We start from the raw sequence: 21,028 nt of genomic DNA on the forward strand, positions 1-21,028 counted from the left end.
GGGCTTCGATCGCGATGCCACAAAAACAAAAAATGCCTAAAATTGAACAGAGAATAATAGTTTCAGGTTAGATTTTCAAAAATCCAAAGTTGATTTTTCTGTGGAGAGTCCTTTTAAATGATCCCACCCCAAAAAAAGAAAATAGATTTCTTGTACCTACCTAGTCTTTAAATTATAATTTCATAATAAGAAGTTTAATTAATATTTTTTTTTGATTAATTTAAAAATTAAATGTATAACAATACTTATAATACTAGAAAGGTCTAGATGTTATTAGAACCATACCAGAATAATGGTAAATAAATCATTATCAAATAACAATATCGTTATCAGAGAGTAACAAGTAAATAAGGATTATCAATATTATTTCCCCTTTTAGTTTTCATTATTATCCACAAATTTATTATTTACAGGGTGTCCAAAAATTATACTTAAAATCAATAAAATACAATAATCAATCTTTGTAAAATATGTAATATCCCCCATTTTTTTACTTTTTCTTTTTTAAACTAGAATCAAAAGTTGAGGGTCTAATCCCCCCCCCCTATCCTTTTCCTTCATGCAAGTGCCCCTAGTGGCCTCTAGTAATCTATAATGGAAAGCAAAACGATGTCTGTATGTCCGTCCGTCTGTCTGAAGCTTAAGATTTCAGTAACTCTGAATCAATTATGCTTTACTCTTAAAGGAATATAGCTATTAGTCCTGCGGTGAATTTAAGCTATTTTCTTTGGGGGTGAGACACCCGTCCCCCATAACCACACAAAAAGAAAATCCCCCCCCCCCCAAATTTTTGTTGTAAATAGTGTGCTACTGTACCTGAAGAGTCTGATCTCTCTGGGGCACAAGAGTCTTCACTTCATTCCACTTGGACTGAACATCCTTACCTAAATGGAAATAACATACGTTAGTAGTATGACAGGCAAAATTATGCCGTCTATTTAGAATGCTACTTTGGTCCTTATTCATTGGTCAGACAATGGCCGATAAATACATGAACATGAAAATGATGAGAAAAATTTACCCTTCTATAGATTAAAATTAGTGGTTGATACGTTTGAACACGCAACTTAATGAACAAACCAATCAAAATTCACTAAAGTCTGTTAAGAAACGTTGTTATAAAACTTTGCGGGTTAGTGTAATAAACAGCCCATTGATCCCTTTCTCTCTGGCTAGAATCAAATTTAATAAAATGAGTTCAAAAAATAACAATAAAAACTAAAGATAGTCAATAATATTATATAATTCTAAATGCAAATCACTGCAGTTGGCAATTCATCCTTTAATACACATAAATTTGTTACGTAATGCTAAATGCATTTGTTTCTTAGATATATTTTGCTTCAAGGTGTATTTTACTATCTTCTTCTATTTTTTGTTAAGAAAAATATTGATTTATAGGCTATAAATCATTGCCTTTTCTCAAAACAAAATTTATAATACTTGTTAAAGAAACATAAACAGCCTTTTAAACATTATTTGTTAGGGAAAGAATTATTGAAAAATAGTAAGTTATGTTTAATAATATTTTGAAAATGTAAAAAAATTCCTATTGGCTTGATTTTATGAAATGCACTTGAACTTAAATTAGTGATCCAGGTATTTTTTCCTGTTCTATGATATCATATGCATTTGAAAAGTATATAAACAAAATAAGTTATATTTTACCATGTAGTTTTTTAATTATCAAGACTTAACATTAAACTCTAATATATAATATTTGAACGATATTCTTGTGATTTATGCTTACAATTTTTATGAAATGGTAACTTTAACAATCACAATGAGACCTTTATTGGTGCATTTTAAAAACTTTCTGGTAAAAGGCATTCCGATTTATTTCAATATTGTCATATTCTGCCCCAAATACCCTCACTCGTTAAATGTACTTCAGGCACCTATACAATTTAAATTTTAAACTAAAATGTTTAATAAAAAATTCATGAAACAAAACGAAATAATAAAAAGTTGAGAATAAATTGTTAGATATTTGTAACAACTGTAGAAATGAATATATCAAAATTGTGTATTTTTGCATATTTATATTTGTTTGTTGTGTTGAATAATAAAATTGCTATTGTGCTATATATGTATTTTAAATATATATTTCTTATATGGCTTTTATAAGTTTTTCTTGTCTGCCGGAAGCCTTAACAATAAAAAAGGGACTATTAAATTTTATTTACGTTTCCCTGAACGAACTTGATAAACATTAGAAGTGGTTTGTTTTTTTGATTCAAGTTAATAGTTATTTCTCTCATCGTATTATAAACCTCTTTCCGCGGATATAGAATGTACAATTATAAGATTAAAACTAGTTTTTTTTAGCCCCGAGGTGCCAAAGGCACGGGCTAATAAAACTGGTTTTATTCTTATGATTGAACATTTCTATATTCGCAGAAAGCTGGATATAATACGATGCTACACATAGTTTTTTCGTATGGATGAGAACCGGTTCCTATCCACCGGATTCGAATGAATACGAGAAAAAATGTTAAAGTATCTCTATATCTGCTGATCAAATGAGAGAGCTAAATTTATTCATGCTTTAATTAAGTCAAGCTGATTAAAATTACGGGAAATTGAATACAAGGTCCCTTATTCATAATAATTAAATATGGAATTAAAGTAATTTAAAGTTTTGTTATGGTAAATCTTACATAAAATTACAGAACATTCATTAAATACCTATTTTAAAATACATTTATTCATTTATTTATCTTTTGAAATGGTTTCCATTAAAGAACACACTTTCCGTTTAAACAAGGATGACAACATCCATAAAAGCAAAGCTCTAAAATCGAAAGCAAGGACTTACGAACAAAGACTCTTGTAGAGTGTTAAAACTTAATAAGCAGAACATTAATTTAAAAGTATGAAAAAAGGTGTATATAAATGTGATGCAAAAATGTGTAAATACATAATACATAAAAGGACATACTTTCATTTTCATGATTTAAAACACTTTATGTTCAGAAAAATGAAGATCTAAGAAGAACTAACTCTACTAATACTACAAGAAGAGTAATAAATATCTATACGTTTTGGATGGATTTTAGCATGAGACACACTTCCTTCTCGGAAAAGGGGATAATATTGGAAAGAACATAAACTGCATAAATTCATACTTTCATGAATGGTTTATTATTAAACCTTCGTGGTTTTTAAAGGGATAGGATAATGAAAAACAGGGTAATTTTTTTCGCGTATTTTCTGAAATGTTGTGTGCATTAAGTCAAACTGTTCTTAATTTTGACCATATAATATTATTAAGGACAGGTTGACTTAATAAGAGCATTTGAGTAAACACTAACATACAACTATTTTGGTGAAAATAAGTAATCCTTCCCCTAATTCTACATATTTTGATTGGTAAACATTTGGAGGAGATTATTTTATCTAATTTTAGATTGTCCTGTACTATGTTACTCCTTACTCTTAAGAACTATGGTAAATGGAAAGACTAGCTATATGCGGCCCTAAAGTCATATAATTTGTATAATAACAGATGACTAACAGCATATGCTATCCTATACTGAAATGCTATCGTACAATAACAGAAAGTCCCTAGAACCCCATTTAAGTTTGTTACCCCCCTGGGACCTGTTAGGATTTAAATTAAACAACCTAACTGTTACAACTCTACCAAATATATAATTCTGGGTATTTTCCTTATAATTAATGAATTATGAAAACTTTCCTACAGAAATAAAATAAATGAATGATGCTAAAATTAACAAGAAAAATACATCTTATTTTTAAGAATAAAGAGGTAGTTACATTAAGGCTACTGAGAATCTACCTATCATTTTAAAAATTTCCTTTACAGTTAATGAAATAAATATTGAAAACTACATGTTAAAAAATAAAAAAGCTTCTAATTATTATTCAACAGTTTCTACCTGAAACTAGACGTACTATTCGATGTTCTATAAAAAAATTTCTACTTTGTTTTATCTTTAAAAGTTAATCAAGTACAAAATAATTTAATGATAAAAAGATAATTTTAGTCTAGTACAATTATTCAGTGTCTATAGTTTCTAAGAAAATGATTGCTATTATAGAGTAATTTTATCAACTTTAGGTCAGGGGAAGCCAACCGCTTTCTGCGGATAAATTAACCGCATTCGTAAAAAAAACATTGGGCCGATGTTAGCATACCGATAAAAGTTTAGAGATTAAAAACAAAGAGAGAGAGGGGACAATGGGCTGTTTATTAAACTAGTCCCTTAAGTTTTATTCACGTTTTTTATTCGTTGGCTTAACAACTTTAGGGACTTGAGTAAATTTTGATTGGTTGGTTGTTTAAACGTTTCAACTAATAATTTTATTCTACCAAAGGGGTAATTTGGTGTATCATCATTTGAGATGTATATCAATATATCAGCCATTGTCTTATCCCTTTAGATCCATGGAAAAGCCAGACTCAAATTAAGCGGCTGACTGACCCTTGTCTGTAAAAAGTGTATAAAAATGATGATTCCACAAGAAAGAAACTAAATTGTTCAACTTTTACTAAGAAAGATTATTACAGTCATATAATACAAATAATTACCGTAGATTTCAGTCTATTCAAGCTTGCTTATGTACTGTTATAATACTATAAGTATAAGACTGTAGAAACTGTCCATAGACATTGTAAAAGTTCTGGTAAAGTGTGGTACCAATTTACTTTATAGCCCTCACCTCTAGGGGGAACTTTTTTTACACTTTCCCCTGGGGTTAAAGCATACCATAAAAAATCCCCACATAAATTTATTATAGCATTTAAGTTTTTAAAATCATTTTCATGATAAACAACTAGGTAGGTATATGCAGGGAGTAAGGGAGGGGACAATGGATCGAATATTCAATTTTAAGGAGTCTCAGACTTTGGGGACTGGCTTAAAGGGAATGTGCACGAATACAGCAGATTCTTACTGATTTTGGGGACTTGCGCATCAATGCCCCGCTAACTAGCTGAGCTAGTTTTGAATATGCAGACAGAAAAGTTTGTTATTTATCGCTGGTTTTAACAAATATTTTTTCCCAAGAAAATGTCTTTTCATGTATAGAAACTCTACTGTGATATTTATGTATTAAATAATCTAAGAACCGCTTGAATTTAGGGGTCAGTTATAAATATATCAGAAGGGTTGAGAACTTGAGGTAGTTCTAAACAAGATTTTTCTAGTGATTAATTACAGAATGTTTACTACATTGTGATGTGTTGATAATTTAATTTTCAAGTAAATGATTTTTTTCTTAGAACTAATTTTGTTCTAAATTAGGTTACCATGATCCCTTTACAATTTTGGTAAAATTTTCTTGATAAATCTGGTTTCCATTGCTTTTCAGCGAACCCTCTTAAATTGAATTAATTGCCCATTGTCCCCTCCCTTACTCCCTGGGTATATGGAATGGATTATATTTCAATTTGATAAAAAATGACACCAAAGGTATGTATGTTCTAAAATCACATAGCTAAAAATAAAAATATATATTTTTTAAATTTTAAAGAAGGAACAAATCCAATCAAAAGGAAGTTGTTAAAAATTAAACATTTATATGTAACATATAGGTTTATATTTCACATGTTACAAATTAGGTGGAAATTTTAATAAATTGCTTTAAATAGACTTTTAAAAATGAAAAAAAAAATTCAATGTACGATAAAAATTGTTATATAATAAAAATTAAAATTTACTTAATATGTTAATTTTTGTTTGAAGATAAAATTAGAAATTTTTTTGTAATAGCTAATATTTTTAATCTAAACTATCAAAGAACAATTAAAGAGGGCATAGGGCAATAGCAACGATTTTTCTGCGCATTTTCTTTCCCTTGAAATATAAAGCTGCCAAAGGCAGAATGTAGCGCATGTATTTTTTAACCATCACATTTCGCCATTACAACATTAAAGAAATGTAATCAGGGTTAACTATAAATTTAATCTTATGTAAATATTAAGCCAAATAATATGCAATAATAGGAGAAACCTATAACTACCATGTAACAATACTCTGAAAATGACTATATTTTGTCGATATAATAAAAAATTGTTTAAGATGGTAAGGAATTACAGGTTCCAGGACAAACGCAGGAGTGTTAAAATATTAATTCAATTTATTATTTCTATACAGATTAGGTTAGGTTAAGATATGAATGTACAAATAAGCCCCCCGCAGGGGTTAGGCATAAAAAACCTAAAAGAAGGTCTAAAATAGGTTATGTTAGGTTAAGTGTCCACTCCTGCGTTTGTCATAGGACCGAATTATATAGTTTTTATATATGTTTTTTCTTTCCATATACTTTTTTTTCCCCAGCTAAGAATATTAAGATGATCATAGTATGTATTAACACTTTATGGGAGAGAAAGAATGTAGGGTTCTGAAGGGATAAGACAATGGCCGATGAATTGATGTAAATCACAAATGTTGATACAAATTTGACCGGATAACCGGATATTTGCCGGATATCCGGCCCAACCCCAATAATTACCCCTTCTGTAGATAACAATTAGTGGTTGAAACGTTTGAACAATCAACTTAATTAACCAACCAATCAAAATTCACTAAAGCCCCCAAAGATGTTAAGCCAACAAATAAGAAACAGTTTTCATTAAATAAATGCTATTATAAAACTAGTGTAAGGGGCGTCGTAGCTCAGTGGTAACGCACTGAGTTACGGTGATGAGAGTTCGAGTTCTAGTCCCCATATGGCAACTCGAATTTCTCAGTTGAATACATTCACGCAACTTCCCCTGGTTGTGTAAGAAGGGGATTATTGAGTAAGTTTGGATACTTAATAGTCAAGTACATAATATCAGTACTACCCTTATCCCAAGCTCCTCTGCGGAGAGCGTCATTCATTACGGTGACTTAATTTGGGACACCTGCCATACTCGGCGAGGGTGAGGTAATAATGAGTAGGTCCCTTGAGACAGCGGGTCAAGTACTTGTACTTGAGCGTGGACCTTGAGCTGGCCCTGGTGTTAGCATACAAAAGTGTCTCGTCCTACTCCATGACTACTTAGGTCCAAACACTAAGAAACTATGGCTACACACACACACACATAAAACTAGTGTAATAATCAGCCCACTATCCCCTCTCTCTCTGGAAAGAATGTCTATATTAACTTAAATTGTACCCGAAGAAAACGGAAAGATTTTCATTTCCATATTGAAATGAACAAACATGAGTTAAATAAGACAATTATGTCCATAAAAAACGCAGCAACAACAGATATGATCCAACAGTTATAGCATTATACTGTAATATAAAAGTTAGGTGAAAACTCTTTCAGTAGTAATGGTTATTTCTTGTTTGTTGGTGGATTTTAAAACTTTAGAAACTTAAATGGCATAAAATTAGTTGAGATAATTTACTGATAATAACGAATTTTTAGAAAGGTGTTTGGTTTCGTCCTCTTTCGCCCAATCTCCCAAAATTGTCCAGCCGTTTACGAGATCTTTCTAAAATACCCACACTCACACACACAAATACATCTTACTACTATTTGGAATATGATTTTCTTTTCATGTCAATGCATATGGTAAGGAATATTGAAGATATTGATTCTATAATTGTTCAATGATAATAATTCACTTTTCTCATCTCTTCCAAGGGAAACTATTTCTATTCTTGTGTGTGTCTGTACCAACATATTAACCGATTAACTGTTATGGTTCTCCTTTACAAAGTAGCTACCTATTCAAAGGCCCTGGGAAGGTTTATAATTATTTTTTGTCGAGGGGTTCTACCTCCCTCCCAACAGAAATTCGCTACTAATAATGCAATACCTGAAAATATTTAAAGTGCAACTAGAGGCCTCTAATTTCTGTACAAAAATTACACGTTGAAATTTGAATATATGTCAGCTATTGCATCCGTTGATATATTTTTTTTTGACAGTAAAATTTTAACTTAAAAAATATATTAGCCGAAATCTTTTATTTTCCATCGGTTACAAATATAAATTTGACTGTCCTCTGAATACTCAAGAATAACAATATAAATATCATAAGCACAACACTTACTTATACAGTGGGGAACAATAATTTCAGCATACTGTTTCATATTCGCGAAAAGACACAATACCAAATAAATTAACAGGTTGGATCTAATGCAGTTCACTGTAAAATGTTCCTTCAAAATTCTATGAACTTTAAAGGCTGCTAGCTGCCAAACGGCTGAACGTAAAAGTCTGCACACCTTGTTAATCGTTATAAGAAGGCCTATAAATAATCTGGAATAGCCAATATACCATAATGCACTGGGAAAGCCTTTAAAGTTCATAGATTTTTTTAATATAATCGTTACCAGGAACATTTCGCCATGAACTACATGTGGATGCACACCTATTTATAGTCATAGGGAAACTTATTTTTATCAACAACAAATATAATTTCCCTTCAGGTTTTAGTATTATTATGTATTTAAGATTATTTTTCCAGTGTTGCTTCGACACCAATTAGAACCGGTTCTTGGCAATACTGAAAATTCATGTATTGAATCGTATTTAAGTAAATTTTCTACGAATAATGAAATATAAATCATAGTATTAATACACGTTTTAATTTACAACCCGCGGAAACCTGGGTATAATACGATGCAATAAACAACTATTACGAAACAATCTTACATATATGTCAATTAAAATCTCCGGAGTAGACAAATAATCTTACCTGTAAGATTAGTGTAAGGGTTGATGGTGGCGCCTGGCACATTGTATTGCTTGGCGAAGCTCTCGCACTCGTGGATGAGGGCGATGATGGCGTTGAACTCCTTGTCAGCCTCGCCCAGGGTGGCCTTGAACTGGGCGTGGGCATCGATCAGACCCTAGAAAATAACATTATGTTTAATATTCATGCTGTTTTATATCAAGGTGACACTAGTATATAAAGTATATTTTTGTACCTGAAGCTTAAGATTTTAACTACTATGGAGTTCTCCGTTTTAGGGAAGCTTCACATAGGTTCTGGGATGGTCATAGACTATTTTATTTTTACATTCAAGTCTATGGACGGCTTCAGGCTATTTTTAGGTATTTTTGTGTTTCTTTTATAAGCAGGGCTAAATCTTTATCTTATATAAATTTAAAGATAAAATAACTTTCTTATTAAAAAAATCTATGAATTAATACGTACTTTTTCTACTCTCAAAAAATGTAATACATAAATTAATTCTACATGTAAGTATGTATCTAACTTAAAAATAATTATTAACTGTTCAGTTCTAATTGTTTTTAAGAATAATTATCTATGCACAGATTTTGTGGGCAAAACTTGAAAGTAAAATGTTTAAACTCCAGGGGATAAGGCATTCAAAGAAAAACTAGTTTACACCAACGTTCACCAACCTAAAGTTAGATTATTAAGACTACATAAAATATTCTCATCTGAAGTAGAAAGTAGGACGATTTACGATTGGGCTCTACTCTTCAAGGAAATATTAATAACAGTTCTGCGGTGGTTTTAAGCCTTTTTCTCGAGGGTGGGGGGGAGTGGGGTGGACACCCTCATTCCCACAAAAAAGAAAAATGTCCCCCCTTCTGTAATTTTTTTGTAAACAAAAAAATAATGGGGTTGAGGTAAATCCTACCACACTTTGGGGCACAGCCCCACTGAGAATCCCCCCAAACCCTCAAAAAAGATTTTTTTCATCTTTTGACGAAAATTTGATGCACTATCCCCTATCCCAAGTAAAATGTGTTAAGGCAGGCCTGAAAAATAAATAATTTTTACTTCCCTTAAACTTTGAAACTATCATTTTACACCCCCCCTCAATTTAAAAATTCTAATTTTACCCCCACCAAAAAAAGCTTGAACGTTCTTGAAATTGCTTATTTTGTATACCTGGATTTCATCAAGGGTGTGAACAATGAACATATCGACGAGATCCTCTCTGGTACCGTCGAGCCAGTTGTTGAATGGAGCGGCGCGCTTGGCAAACTCCAAGTGGAGGCTGTCCACACGCTCCAGAACCTGGAAAATAACACTGATTAGTAGTTACCTATTTCTTGTTAAGCTATCTCTATTTTCTGTCTGGCTATACTTTTAGACATTGAAGGTATTTGAGCTTTAAATATAAATATAAATCTATCTTCATGTCAATATAATCATCTGCCTAAACTAATATTCAACTGTCTGTCTATCTATCGAAATGTCTGACTGACTGTATGCCACTACTTCCTTTTCGGGAGTGTTCTATGAGAATATATCTGTTTGTCTATCTATATGTCTATCCATCTATCTGTTCACCAATCCGTATGTCTTTCTGTCTATCTACCTTCTCGGCCTCATCCATGCCAGTATTTCTTTTTTGGGAGTGATCCATGAAAAACATATATCTGTCTGTCTATCTATATATCTATCCATCTATCTGTCTACCTATCCATCTGTCTGTCTGTCTATCTACCTTCTCAGCCTCATCCATGCCAGTACTTCCTTTTAGGGAGTGTTCCATGATAATATATCTGTTTGTCCATCTATATGTCTATCCATCTCTCTGTCCACCTATCCAAATGTCAATCTGTCTATCTACCTTCTCGGCCTCATCCATGCCAGTTCTTCTCTGTTGGGTGAGTGTTCCAAGACGATCCCACTGGTCGCAAATCTTCTGACATCTAACAAGAAAAAAACGTTAATTAGGAGTAAAATAAATATTTCCTATTTTATAAAGTAGAAAGTTTTTTTTTCTGACCTATGAACTCCTTTACAGTAAAGCTTCTTACAACCCCTGAGATGATATTAGGCTGTTTTATTATTAAAATAAGTCTGAGTATGGTTTTAGGCTATTTTTCTGACTTTTTATATCCCCTCGAGTATATTAAAGAGCCCCTAGATGCTAGGGGCACAATCGCTCGTGTTTTTTATTTAATAATATAAATTTCTATAATAAAAATTAATGACTTTTAAAATGAAAAATGTATTTTTTTCCTTCAAGGATCACTAAATTATGCTGTTTAAAATATGTAGATTACATGGTTAAGTATTCAAATAATATAAATTTTGCTTCAAAATGCTTTTGTACCATTTTCCTTTTGTACTTATGTCTATAAAATGTATTGAACTTTGGAAAAGTTTACAAAATTGAAGTCTATAGTAACTTGAAATCATAGTTTAACAATAAGATTTAAGATTGTGCTATCCTGATTCTTTAGTGTGAAATCATATGAATAAAAGACCACAGAAATCCGCCCTAAAAGTGTGTATAAAGGTGTATTCGGAGAAAGAATATTTAAGCCAAAGCAAGAATCAAAGAATATATAGACTAATGAAAACTTTCAAAAATTACCTATTAATAAAAATATTTATTATTGTTCATTTATCAAATACATAAAAAAGAGCATAATTTATCTAAACGTAATTTAAATATTTACAAAAAAAATTCTTTGATAAATAAAAAAATTTAGGAACCTTAACTAATACAATTTGTTTCTACTAATAGCTACGCCCCTAGCATCTAGAAGCTCTGTATTAGAAGATTGGAAAAAATAACATAAAACCATCCAATTACTTAAATCTTAAATTAAAATAGCCAAGACAAACTCTGGGACCCGTGTGAAGCTTCCCTATAATGGAAAAAGCAATCGGTTCAGTAGTCAACGAAATCTTGAACTTAAGACAAAAAAACTTACAGCTTTTAGAATATTTTGAAAGTTTCATTCATCCCTCCTTCCTGTGTTTGTGTGTGTGTGGTGTGTACGCAAGATTCAAGTCACGTAACAATAATTTTATATTCATGCACAATATTCCTCTTCTTCAAATCATGGCATACTTACATAAACGTGGCAGAATAGGACAATTTATTGACATTAACTTTCATTGTACGACAGTTTTTTAAAATCATTACTTACTTGCATACATCTCTTCAAAGGGAAAAAAATTAAAATTGATCATGGAAAGATAACGAAGTAGCAGGTTTCGTGGTATTTTTACAGTAGCTTTTGATAGGTTATTTTAGGTTAGGTAAATGCTAATGATTGCCCCGCAGGGTTAGGAAATTGGCTCCGCAAAATTGGGTCTAGAAATAGGATTAAAACATCTGTGAAAATACGACGTACCCAACTACTTAATTTTTTTCCCTTGATCCCATACTTTTAATATATGCATTACTTTTTGAAGAGTAGAATGTTGTAACGTTGTTATTGTTACTTTGAAGATAAGAACAACTGTTGTATCTAATCACGGTGAAAAATTACGAATAGGTCCAAACCTCTATTAATTCCAAACCTTGAAAATGTTAACCTTGGTTGAACCTATCTAAAGGTTCAAAGCAATTTTTTTACAATAAAATAATTTTATATGATAGGAATGAGGAGGAAATGATATTGGAGAATTTTTCATCATTTTTTATGCATTTTCAAAAATACTATATAAAAATTGCCCATTAATAATAAAATTCTAAGAAATAAAAAAAATGATATTAATAAAAAATATGATAAAAGTACAAGAATCTGATTTAATGGACATTGAATAAATAATTATTTTCACAGTTGTATTAGTTATTTTTCACATCGTATTAGAAACAGCTTCCCGCGATAAAAATGTACACATATAAGACTAAAACCAGTTTTGTTAGCCTCGAGATGCCAATAAACACGAGCTAAAAAAACTGGTTTTAATATTATGATTGTACATTTTTATATTCGTAGAAAACTGGATATAATACGGTACGATACAAGATTTTTCAGTATGGTTGAGAACCGGTTTTAATAAACCGGATATTGATCGGTTTCGAAACTATACTGGAGAAAAAAATTACCTAGTATTAACAGCAGCGCTGTCCCAGTAGTCAAGGGCGTTCAGCTCCTGGGCGATGGCGGCGATCTGTTCGACTCTGTCCTGGTGAGCGGCCAGGTCGGACTCGAAGGCCTCGTGCTTCTTCTTCATGGCCTTCAGCTCGAAAATTTTGCAGTTCTTGTAATCCTGACATCATTAAAAGATATAGTTTAAACTTATAAAACAAAAAAAGTTTGAAAATTGAATCTTTCGCGGATATAGGATTATTTATGAAGCGGGATCACAAAACTGGTATTTTTTATGATTTTTATTTTTATATTCGATGCTAAACGTGATTTTTCATTATGGCTGAGAACCAGTTCTAATCCAGCGAATATTAATCGATTTCAAAGGGATACTGGAAAATCTATGGCTATTTTTACCAGTACAAAAAATTGGTTGTTATTATGTTATGTTTGGTAACTATCTATATTCTAGATATTCTAGATGCCTGTTTATCTGTCTGACTCTTGTTTGTCTAAATACACTATTTTATCTTTCTAGCAATCTACTTATGTATGTCTTTCTATTTTATGGTCTGTCAGTCTATAATTGTGTCTACCTGGGAAGAGAGCATCTCCTCCTTGCCAGAAGTCCATGCCTCATGGATGTCAGCTTTGTATGCTGTTTTTATTTCTACCTGTATGTATGTCTTTCTTTCTATCTACTTGTATGTATGTATGTCTTTCTATCTACTTGTATGTATGTCTTTCTTTCTATCTACTTGTATGTATGTATGTCTTTCTATCTACTTGTATGTATGTCTGTCTTTCTATCTACTTGTATGTATGTCTGTCTTTCTATCTACTTGTATGTATGTCTGTCTTTCTATCTACTTGTATGTATGTCTGTTTTTGTATCTCTACTTGTATGTCTGTCTTTCTATCAGTCGTTCTGTCAGTCTATAATTGTGTATACCTGGGAAGAGAGCATCTCCTCCTTGCCAGAAGTTCATGCCTCATGGATGTCAGCTTTGTATATATGTATGTCTGTCTTTCTATCTAATTGTATGCCTGTCTGTCTTTCTATCTACCTGTATTTATGCCTTTCTTTCTATCTACTTGTATGTATGTCTGTTTATGTATCTCTACTTGTATGTCTGTCTTTCTATAACATAACATAACATAACATATCGGTCGTTCTGTCAGTCTATAATTGTGTATACCTGGGAAGAGAGCATCTCCTCCTTGCCAGAAGTCCATGCCTCGTGGATGTCAGCTTTGTGCTTGAACTTCTTGGCGAGATGTTCCAGTCTCTCCAGTCTCATCAACTCAGCCAACAGCCATTCCTGGGATTATAAGTTTCTAACTTTGACTTTTAGATAATTAGAAAGTAATCTTAAGGATAATTACAAGATATAATGTAATAAAAAGAATGATTATTGAGTAGCATTGCAACATCATCAAGATATCAGAAAAATACAAATCTAGTAAATGAAACATAAGTTCACTTAGAATTACAAAATACTGCTTAATGCTTTATCGTTCCAGGAATTATACCTTAAAAATAAAAAGTACGATTTTTTACCATATATTTTTTTAATTACTATAAATTCTCTGACAGTAGATATAGATTTACATCGTAGTTAGAAATGTAAGACGTCTTAAATAAAGAATTGGTCATATTTAACCCCCCCATAATATTTTAAACTTACCTCAAAGGTCTTCTCAGACCCAAGAAGACCATTCCAAGCTCTCTGAATATCAGTGATCAATTTTCCCTCAGTTGGCATGTAAGCAGGTCTAGAAAAATAGTCATTATTCAGACAAATTGTACTAATATTAGAGTAAAACACTAAAGGGAGAAAGGGTTAAATAACTGTATCTCCCCATCGCAACCGTCTTAAGCAACCTTCTTATTTGGTAATTGAAAATCAACCAATTTTGTCGCTTATATTAACACAGCCAAGTAGCAGAAAATAATTTAGAAGCAGACGAAAGAGGTCTTTGAAAAGGAAAGGGAGGTTGTTGTCTGTATAAACATCTATACTATAGATATATTGTACTAATTAAAGTTACTGGTATTTTTGACTGAAAAAAAAAATTAGGTTGCAAATTAGTTTTTCTTAATATAAAATATACATAGTATCATTATTGTACTAACTCTTGTTATATAAGAGATCTAATTTCAAAAGACAGATTTTTGCCATTACACCTTGAACATATTCACTTAGATAAACATTAGGTATGGCCGATTAAGGCAAATTTTCAATGTTTGTACAACATATTTAATGATAATTTACGGATTTACTCAATTTTGGAACATTTTTATAATAAGTACCTGCACTGTAAAAGAAAAAAAATAGGAAAATTTAAGATTGTTCAAAATCTGTGTAAAAAATGGAAATTAGTGTTAGCAACCAAAGATATTTTCATAATCTTTATTTCATATTTGTATTAGCTCCTACATGGTAAATCCATTAACAAGTGACATTCCCCATATTTTCGAGATGTTATATGAATAAGAATTTCTCCCTTTGTAATATCCCATCCGACCCTGCGGTTCAGTGGTATCTAATTGTCAATATTCTTGACGGAAATATTTAACAATGCGAATTAATCCTCCCCCCCCCCAAAAAAAAAATCTGTCTTCTTGAAAAAGATATTCTTTAATATTTAAAATCTTCAAATTTAAATATTGTTTAACAGAGTTTTTTTTTTTTATCATTTTTAATATAATAAAATAATAAGTAGGTAACCATGAGAGACAAATAAAAGCTTATAAATTTTTTGTTTGATGAGAAAACTAATCTAAAATATTTAGCCGTTAGTTTTTCTGTCAGTCAATTATTGTTATGTTAATTGTACGGATCCTAGAAAAATAATTTATCCTATATATAACAGTTTACAACCCTTAACTCCTCCCAATATTTCCAAACTACCCTCAAGGATTAGGAATCTGATTGATTTATTTAAAATTGTTCTATCCCCGTATCCTTAGTAATAGATAGGTAGGCCAGGCTCTAAATAGTCCATAAAAGGTGTCCCGCAAATTCCGCCTACAATCACACACACACAAGTGTTTCACAATAGCAAACATATAATGGTTTTTGGTAAATTAAAGTAAAACAATAGAGGGGCAAGGGTTGAATAACTGTATGTCCCCAACCCGTGGATGGACACTATGCCGATTTTCAATTGGTCTTTAAATATCAGCCAATTGCATCGGAAATATCAAAACAGCCAAGTCGCCACAAAAGAACAGAGAGCAATTTGCTAGCAGACGAAAAAGGTCCCTAACATTGGATCCAGGTGGTTGTCTGGGTTATACATCTTAACTTATACATTTATTATTGGTTATTGATGAGAGTAAAACAAAGGAGAAGGGGTAGTTTGAGGCCCAGGTGATTTAATAATGTGATAAAGAAGGTAATTTTTGTCGCGTATATTTTAGTTGTGTGTAATGGTTTAGTTTATATTTAAGTCAAACTGTTCTTAATTGTGGTCAAAGGGAAAAGTAGGTTGCGGGTAAAATCCGTAAAGATGTGTGTTTTAAGGCTTAAAAACAGTAGTAGAACGATAATATTCACTAAATATGTGTATTCCTTATGTGACTTAAAACACACACCTTTACGGATTTTACCCGCAACCTACTTCTGCCTTTATACTGAGAGTTTAGTTATAATTAAGAACAGTTTGACTTAATAAGAGCATTTGACTAAACGCTAACACACAACTTTACGGAAAATACGCGAAAAAATTACACTCTTTGCAGAAATCAAGACATCCCACCATAAAAGTATTTAGATACACTGCTAGGATTTCTCAAAGTGGCCATAACATTAACACTTATACTAAACTTAGAGCGGATTATTCCAATACTTTTTGGTGTTATTTACTTACAAGTAAAGCTGCTCTTCATATTATTTTTAAAAATTAATTGGTACTGAGCCGATTTAAGTTGCACCCAGGGATCTAAAGGGATAAGACAATGGCTGATAAATTGAAGTACATCCCCAATGATGATAAAAATAAACCCTTCTGTAGATTAAGATTAATGGTTGAAACGTTTGGACACTCGACTTAATGAACCAACCAATAAAAATTAAATACAAGTCACCAAAGTTTTTTAGTAAACGAAGGTGTTAATATAAAACTTTGGGGACTGTTGCAATAAACGGCTAAATGTCCCCTCCCTCCCCGAGTTGTATCTCTCCTTTTTGTGGCTTTTTTTATCTCCATTTAGATAATATTACTAAAGGCTTATTTATTGGATATAATCATCCTTTTAAATAGCTCAATTACTCTGTAACTAAGAATTGATTGACATGAAAGGTACAAACGGTTGTAATTTTTTATGGTGGATTTTTTAATTAAAACAAATCTTTAATTGTTTTAGTTTATTTAGCTAACCAAAGGAAGTGCCATATTCAGTGATTTAATGACAATACTAAAATGACAATTCTTACTTTTATAAATATAGTAAGTTTGTAACTTCTGGACATAATTGAACTTGCTAACTTAAACAAATATCCTTTCCAACCCTATGATCAAAACTGCAAAAAAAATTGAAGAAAAGGAAGAAAAGTTTGGATGGCAATGCTTTTATAGGTAAAGACTATACCATCATATTAAGCAACACGAATAAGGATTCTTTTAAAAAATCCTCTAAAATTATTCTATCATAAAATAAAGTAATAAAATGTCTCTCTGTCTGTGTGTCTGTCAATCTGTATAAAGCTTAAGATCTCACTAACCGCTGGACTAAAATAGTCCTCTTGCAAAGTAAAGCTTCAAATAGTTCCAGCTTTATTTAAACCAACCCAAGAGAAAACAACCCTAAAAAAATACCCCGCCTCCCAATTTTTTTAAAAGATAAATTGAAAGTAGAGGGTTGACTTACCCCCACCCCCCTTCAAGAGACCTTAGAGGTCTCTAAGGGCGTAGCCTATAGTTCTAATATAAATCGAAGCTTGAATTAAGTAGAATAATAAAAGAGATAGATTTAATTCTTATTCTTTTAACATCTATCTGAATCAATGTGTTAAGTAACATTGAAAAGTAAGATAGCAATTTGGTATCAGCAGCTAAGATTTCCCTAAAGTCCACTATATTCAATATAGTCCCAATAAAGATTGTTCATAAAAAAAGTTGAAAATTTGGTATGCTTCAATAGAAAGATTGGTCTATCTAAATATGTAGCAATAAATTACTCTATGTTTAAGTTTTATAAATCATTTTAAATTGTCGTATATTTATCTTGGTAACATGGAACTTGTTTAATGGTCATATCGTTCTTCCAGGTGAAGGGGAAGGGATGAGGTAAATGGTGTAGAAGAAGTGAATTGTTATTTTAGCCTGCTGCAAGTTACACTTTTTTTATAAAAAAAATGAAACCATATGCTTAAATCAATACAAGTTTAGAGCTATTTTGAAGAGTCGTAAGGTCAATAAAAAGTCAACTATCCTTTATTTTTCAACCTTTATAAACATCCCTTTAAAAAAGTAGCCAATACTTAAGATAATTCTTCTTTATATATATATAAAGAGAGTGAGAGAGAAAGCAACATAGTTTACCTCTTAAATAACATTAAGGATAGATAAAATAATGGTCTTTATAGTGTCTAGATAAGGGCAAGGAGACATTTTAGTGGCGTAGCTTCACTTTAATTTACTTTATAGGTGCTTTGGGACTTTGTCCATAAAGATGAGGCTGTAATCACTCCCCTATCAAAATTAATATCACAATATAGGATGATATTTCATCTAAAGGAAATCTATTTTACAACCATTTTTTTCCGCCGTTTTGAGGTAAATTTCTTTCTATAATAAGCTAAATCAGTAGTAGATACTTTTGAAGAAAAGATAGAAGGCAAATCTAAATGTCGATCCTAACGTCCATTATACTCCCATATTGGATATAGAATATGTGGATAATGTGACGAGGAAATTTTTGTCGTCAAATAAGGGCTGCTAATATAGCCATTGTATATTGATCAATTCGTTCAGAGTAGGGGATTGGGTAACTATGTCTTAAGTGGGGAGGGGAAATTCGTTATATTAGCCAGCTGTGAAAACATTTTATCAAGTTATGTTAGAATATATCCTAATATCCACTTATTATATATCAATTACTTCCGTGAATGGTCTTTTGTAAAAAATATTTTTATGATTGACTACCTGTTGGAAAGCCTCAGCTTGGTCTGGAGTGTGTTGAAGTTTGTCTCCAGCTTGGCCTTCTGTTCCACACGTGGGGGCTTGTGCTTTCTCCTAAACATTTAAAAATTGTTAGATATTTCCATGAAAAAAACTTGATGATATAATAAAAAAATATTGGTTGAAAAATTTGGACACAGCTTGTTTTAAGCAAAAATCAAGATTAATAAAAATAATCAGAGTTTTCATCCAACGAATGCGAAAGAAGTATTTGAAAACTTTAGGTACCAATTTAATTTATGGCCAAATGTCGCATCCTTCACTGAAAAGCTTACATCCACTTCGCAACCTTGATTGCTTTAGATTTTTGTACTCTTTGTACACTGTGTACTGACCTGTACTCTCTGTACTCTTCCAACTTCTTCTGGACAGCGGTGAGGCTGTTGCCAGACTGTCTGGACTCGAGCCAGGGCAGGGTGCGCCTGATCCATTCCAGGAGGTCGGAGGCGAGTCTCTCATACTCCTCCATCAGCCTCTCGTTGTCCTGGTTCACCTTCAGCACCTTGCAGATACGGTTGGCAGCCATCTCAGCCTAAAATTTGAAAAACGTTGAACAAATCTATCATAAAAATTTCAAGAGACTCGTTTTTTAAAGAAATCAAACAAATTTTAATAAAATAATAATTTCATTTGAAAATGAGCTTAATTTTCTATCACCAATAACCAATATAGTAAATGTTTTGTCAAGTAATTCAAGTGTTTTCTTTTTTGCAATATAATTCTATAAATCTAATAATTACAATTCTAATATTTTCTTTAACTATTAACTTTGGGAAATAAAATAATAAGTAGATCATTCCAATAATACTTCAATCGAATATAAACATGTTTTCTTAAAAATAAATGAGAACATAATAAATACTAAAGGGTAAATTTTGATTTTTGGAATATATCTTTTTAATTGATATAGGTGAATAGTACTCAGAAATCCAACCATACTAACCAGAGCTAACTCATTATTTCCCATACCTACCTAAGGTAATTTGAACGAACTTAAATTCAAAGAAAACGTCTTTAAATATTTTCTACAATTTGCTTTTAAAGAAAGTCTATCTGTGTCCGAGCCAATAATACTTGAACACAAACTAAATTATTTTTCATCAACAAATTGACAGTAGTAATTGAATTTTAGAAAGGAACAAAAAAAGGTCAGTTTTTAATGAAACTGTTATTCGAGGATTTATCTTATTTCAGTTTAGAAGATTTTTTTATTATTATCTGTTCGATAGTTTTAATAATAAATTTAGGTAACTTTAATTAGTATTTTACAGTATTAGTTTTATATTTCTTATAAACTAAACAAGATCAGCTTTGTTTCATCATTTTCTCTATTGGCTTTTTATGACATAAATCAATAAACCTAAGTAACAAAATAAACCTATAAAATTTCTTTCTTTGATTTATACCAAGTTATAATCATTGGTTATCCTATCATAAAAGTAAGAGGATGCGTGTCTGTATCGAAGAAACTCCCCCTCCACAACCATCTCTAGGGGCGTAGCTGCTAGTATATTATATAATACTATCTATTTTTGAGAATATTTCCCCACATGCCCGATATTTAATAAATTCCAATATGATATAAAAATGATAGGCACCATGATAAATGAAATTATATTAAAGTATCCCTTAGAGGATATCCTAGAGATTTTTTTCCTACTGTGACAGTGATAATTATTTTGCTAAATAGAAACAAATTAGGTAGGTAAAAATTATTCTTTTTTTCATATATCTTTTTTATTATTATTGAATATAATTAAAGAAACAGGATATCTATCTGTCTGTCTGTGTGTACTGAATGATCTTGCCAACTGCTGAGCCGATATGGTTCTCCTTTACAGCAAGGGTTTTTAATAGGTCCTCGAAAGGTTTTTACTATTTTGGGAGAGAAGCGCCACCCACTTTAGCCCCCTCCCACTTTTCCCTCAGTGCCTTTAAAGCCTCTAGGGTCGTTGCCGCTAGTTTTTGATAAAATAGGATAAACAGCATAAATTTCAAGAGAATGATGTTTTATGACTGTTGAATATTTGGTAAGATTAGACTTATTTTGAAAACTACATGGTTGATCAAATAATCCATTAAAATATTGTCTACATAAAATACCTTAAT

The 21,028-nt window shown here is 31.5% G+C and overlaps 1 protein-coding gene across 7 annotated transcripts in view; it reads right to left on the minus strand.

Annotated features, from left to right (window-relative positions):
• Positions 1-21,028, minus strand: part of Actn (alpha actinin) — a 164,469-nt gene that overhangs the window by 17,873 nt on the left and 125,568 nt on the right. For all 7 annotated transcript variants that reach the window (XM_080176556.1, XM_080176554.1, XM_080176552.1 and 4 more), the window contains 9 exons: positions 19,255-19,451; positions 18,884-18,973; positions 14,419-14,506; positions 13,930-14,052; positions 12,748-12,911; positions 10,525-10,606; positions 9,837-9,965; positions 8,667-8,820; positions 817-884 (listed from right to left, as the gene is read on the minus strand). In XM_080176556.1, coding sequence (XP_080032682.1) covers positions 817-884; positions 8,667-8,820; positions 9,837-9,965; positions 10,525-10,606; positions 12,748-12,911; positions 13,930-14,052; positions 14,419-14,506; positions 18,884-18,973; positions 19,255-19,451 — 1,095 coding nt within the window. The remainder of the gene's footprint in view (positions 1-816; positions 885-8,666; positions 8,821-9,836; positions 9,966-10,524; positions 10,607-12,747; positions 12,912-13,929; positions 14,053-14,418; positions 14,507-18,883; positions 18,974-19,254; positions 19,452-21,028) is intronic.

Source organism: Acartia tonsa, chromosome 11 (assembly GCF_053477335.1).
Source record: "Acartia tonsa isolate MP-2025a chromosome 11, ASM5347733v1, whole genome shotgun sequence".
NCBI lineage: Eukaryota > Metazoa > Arthropoda > Copepoda > Calanoida > Acartiidae > Acartia > Acartia tonsa.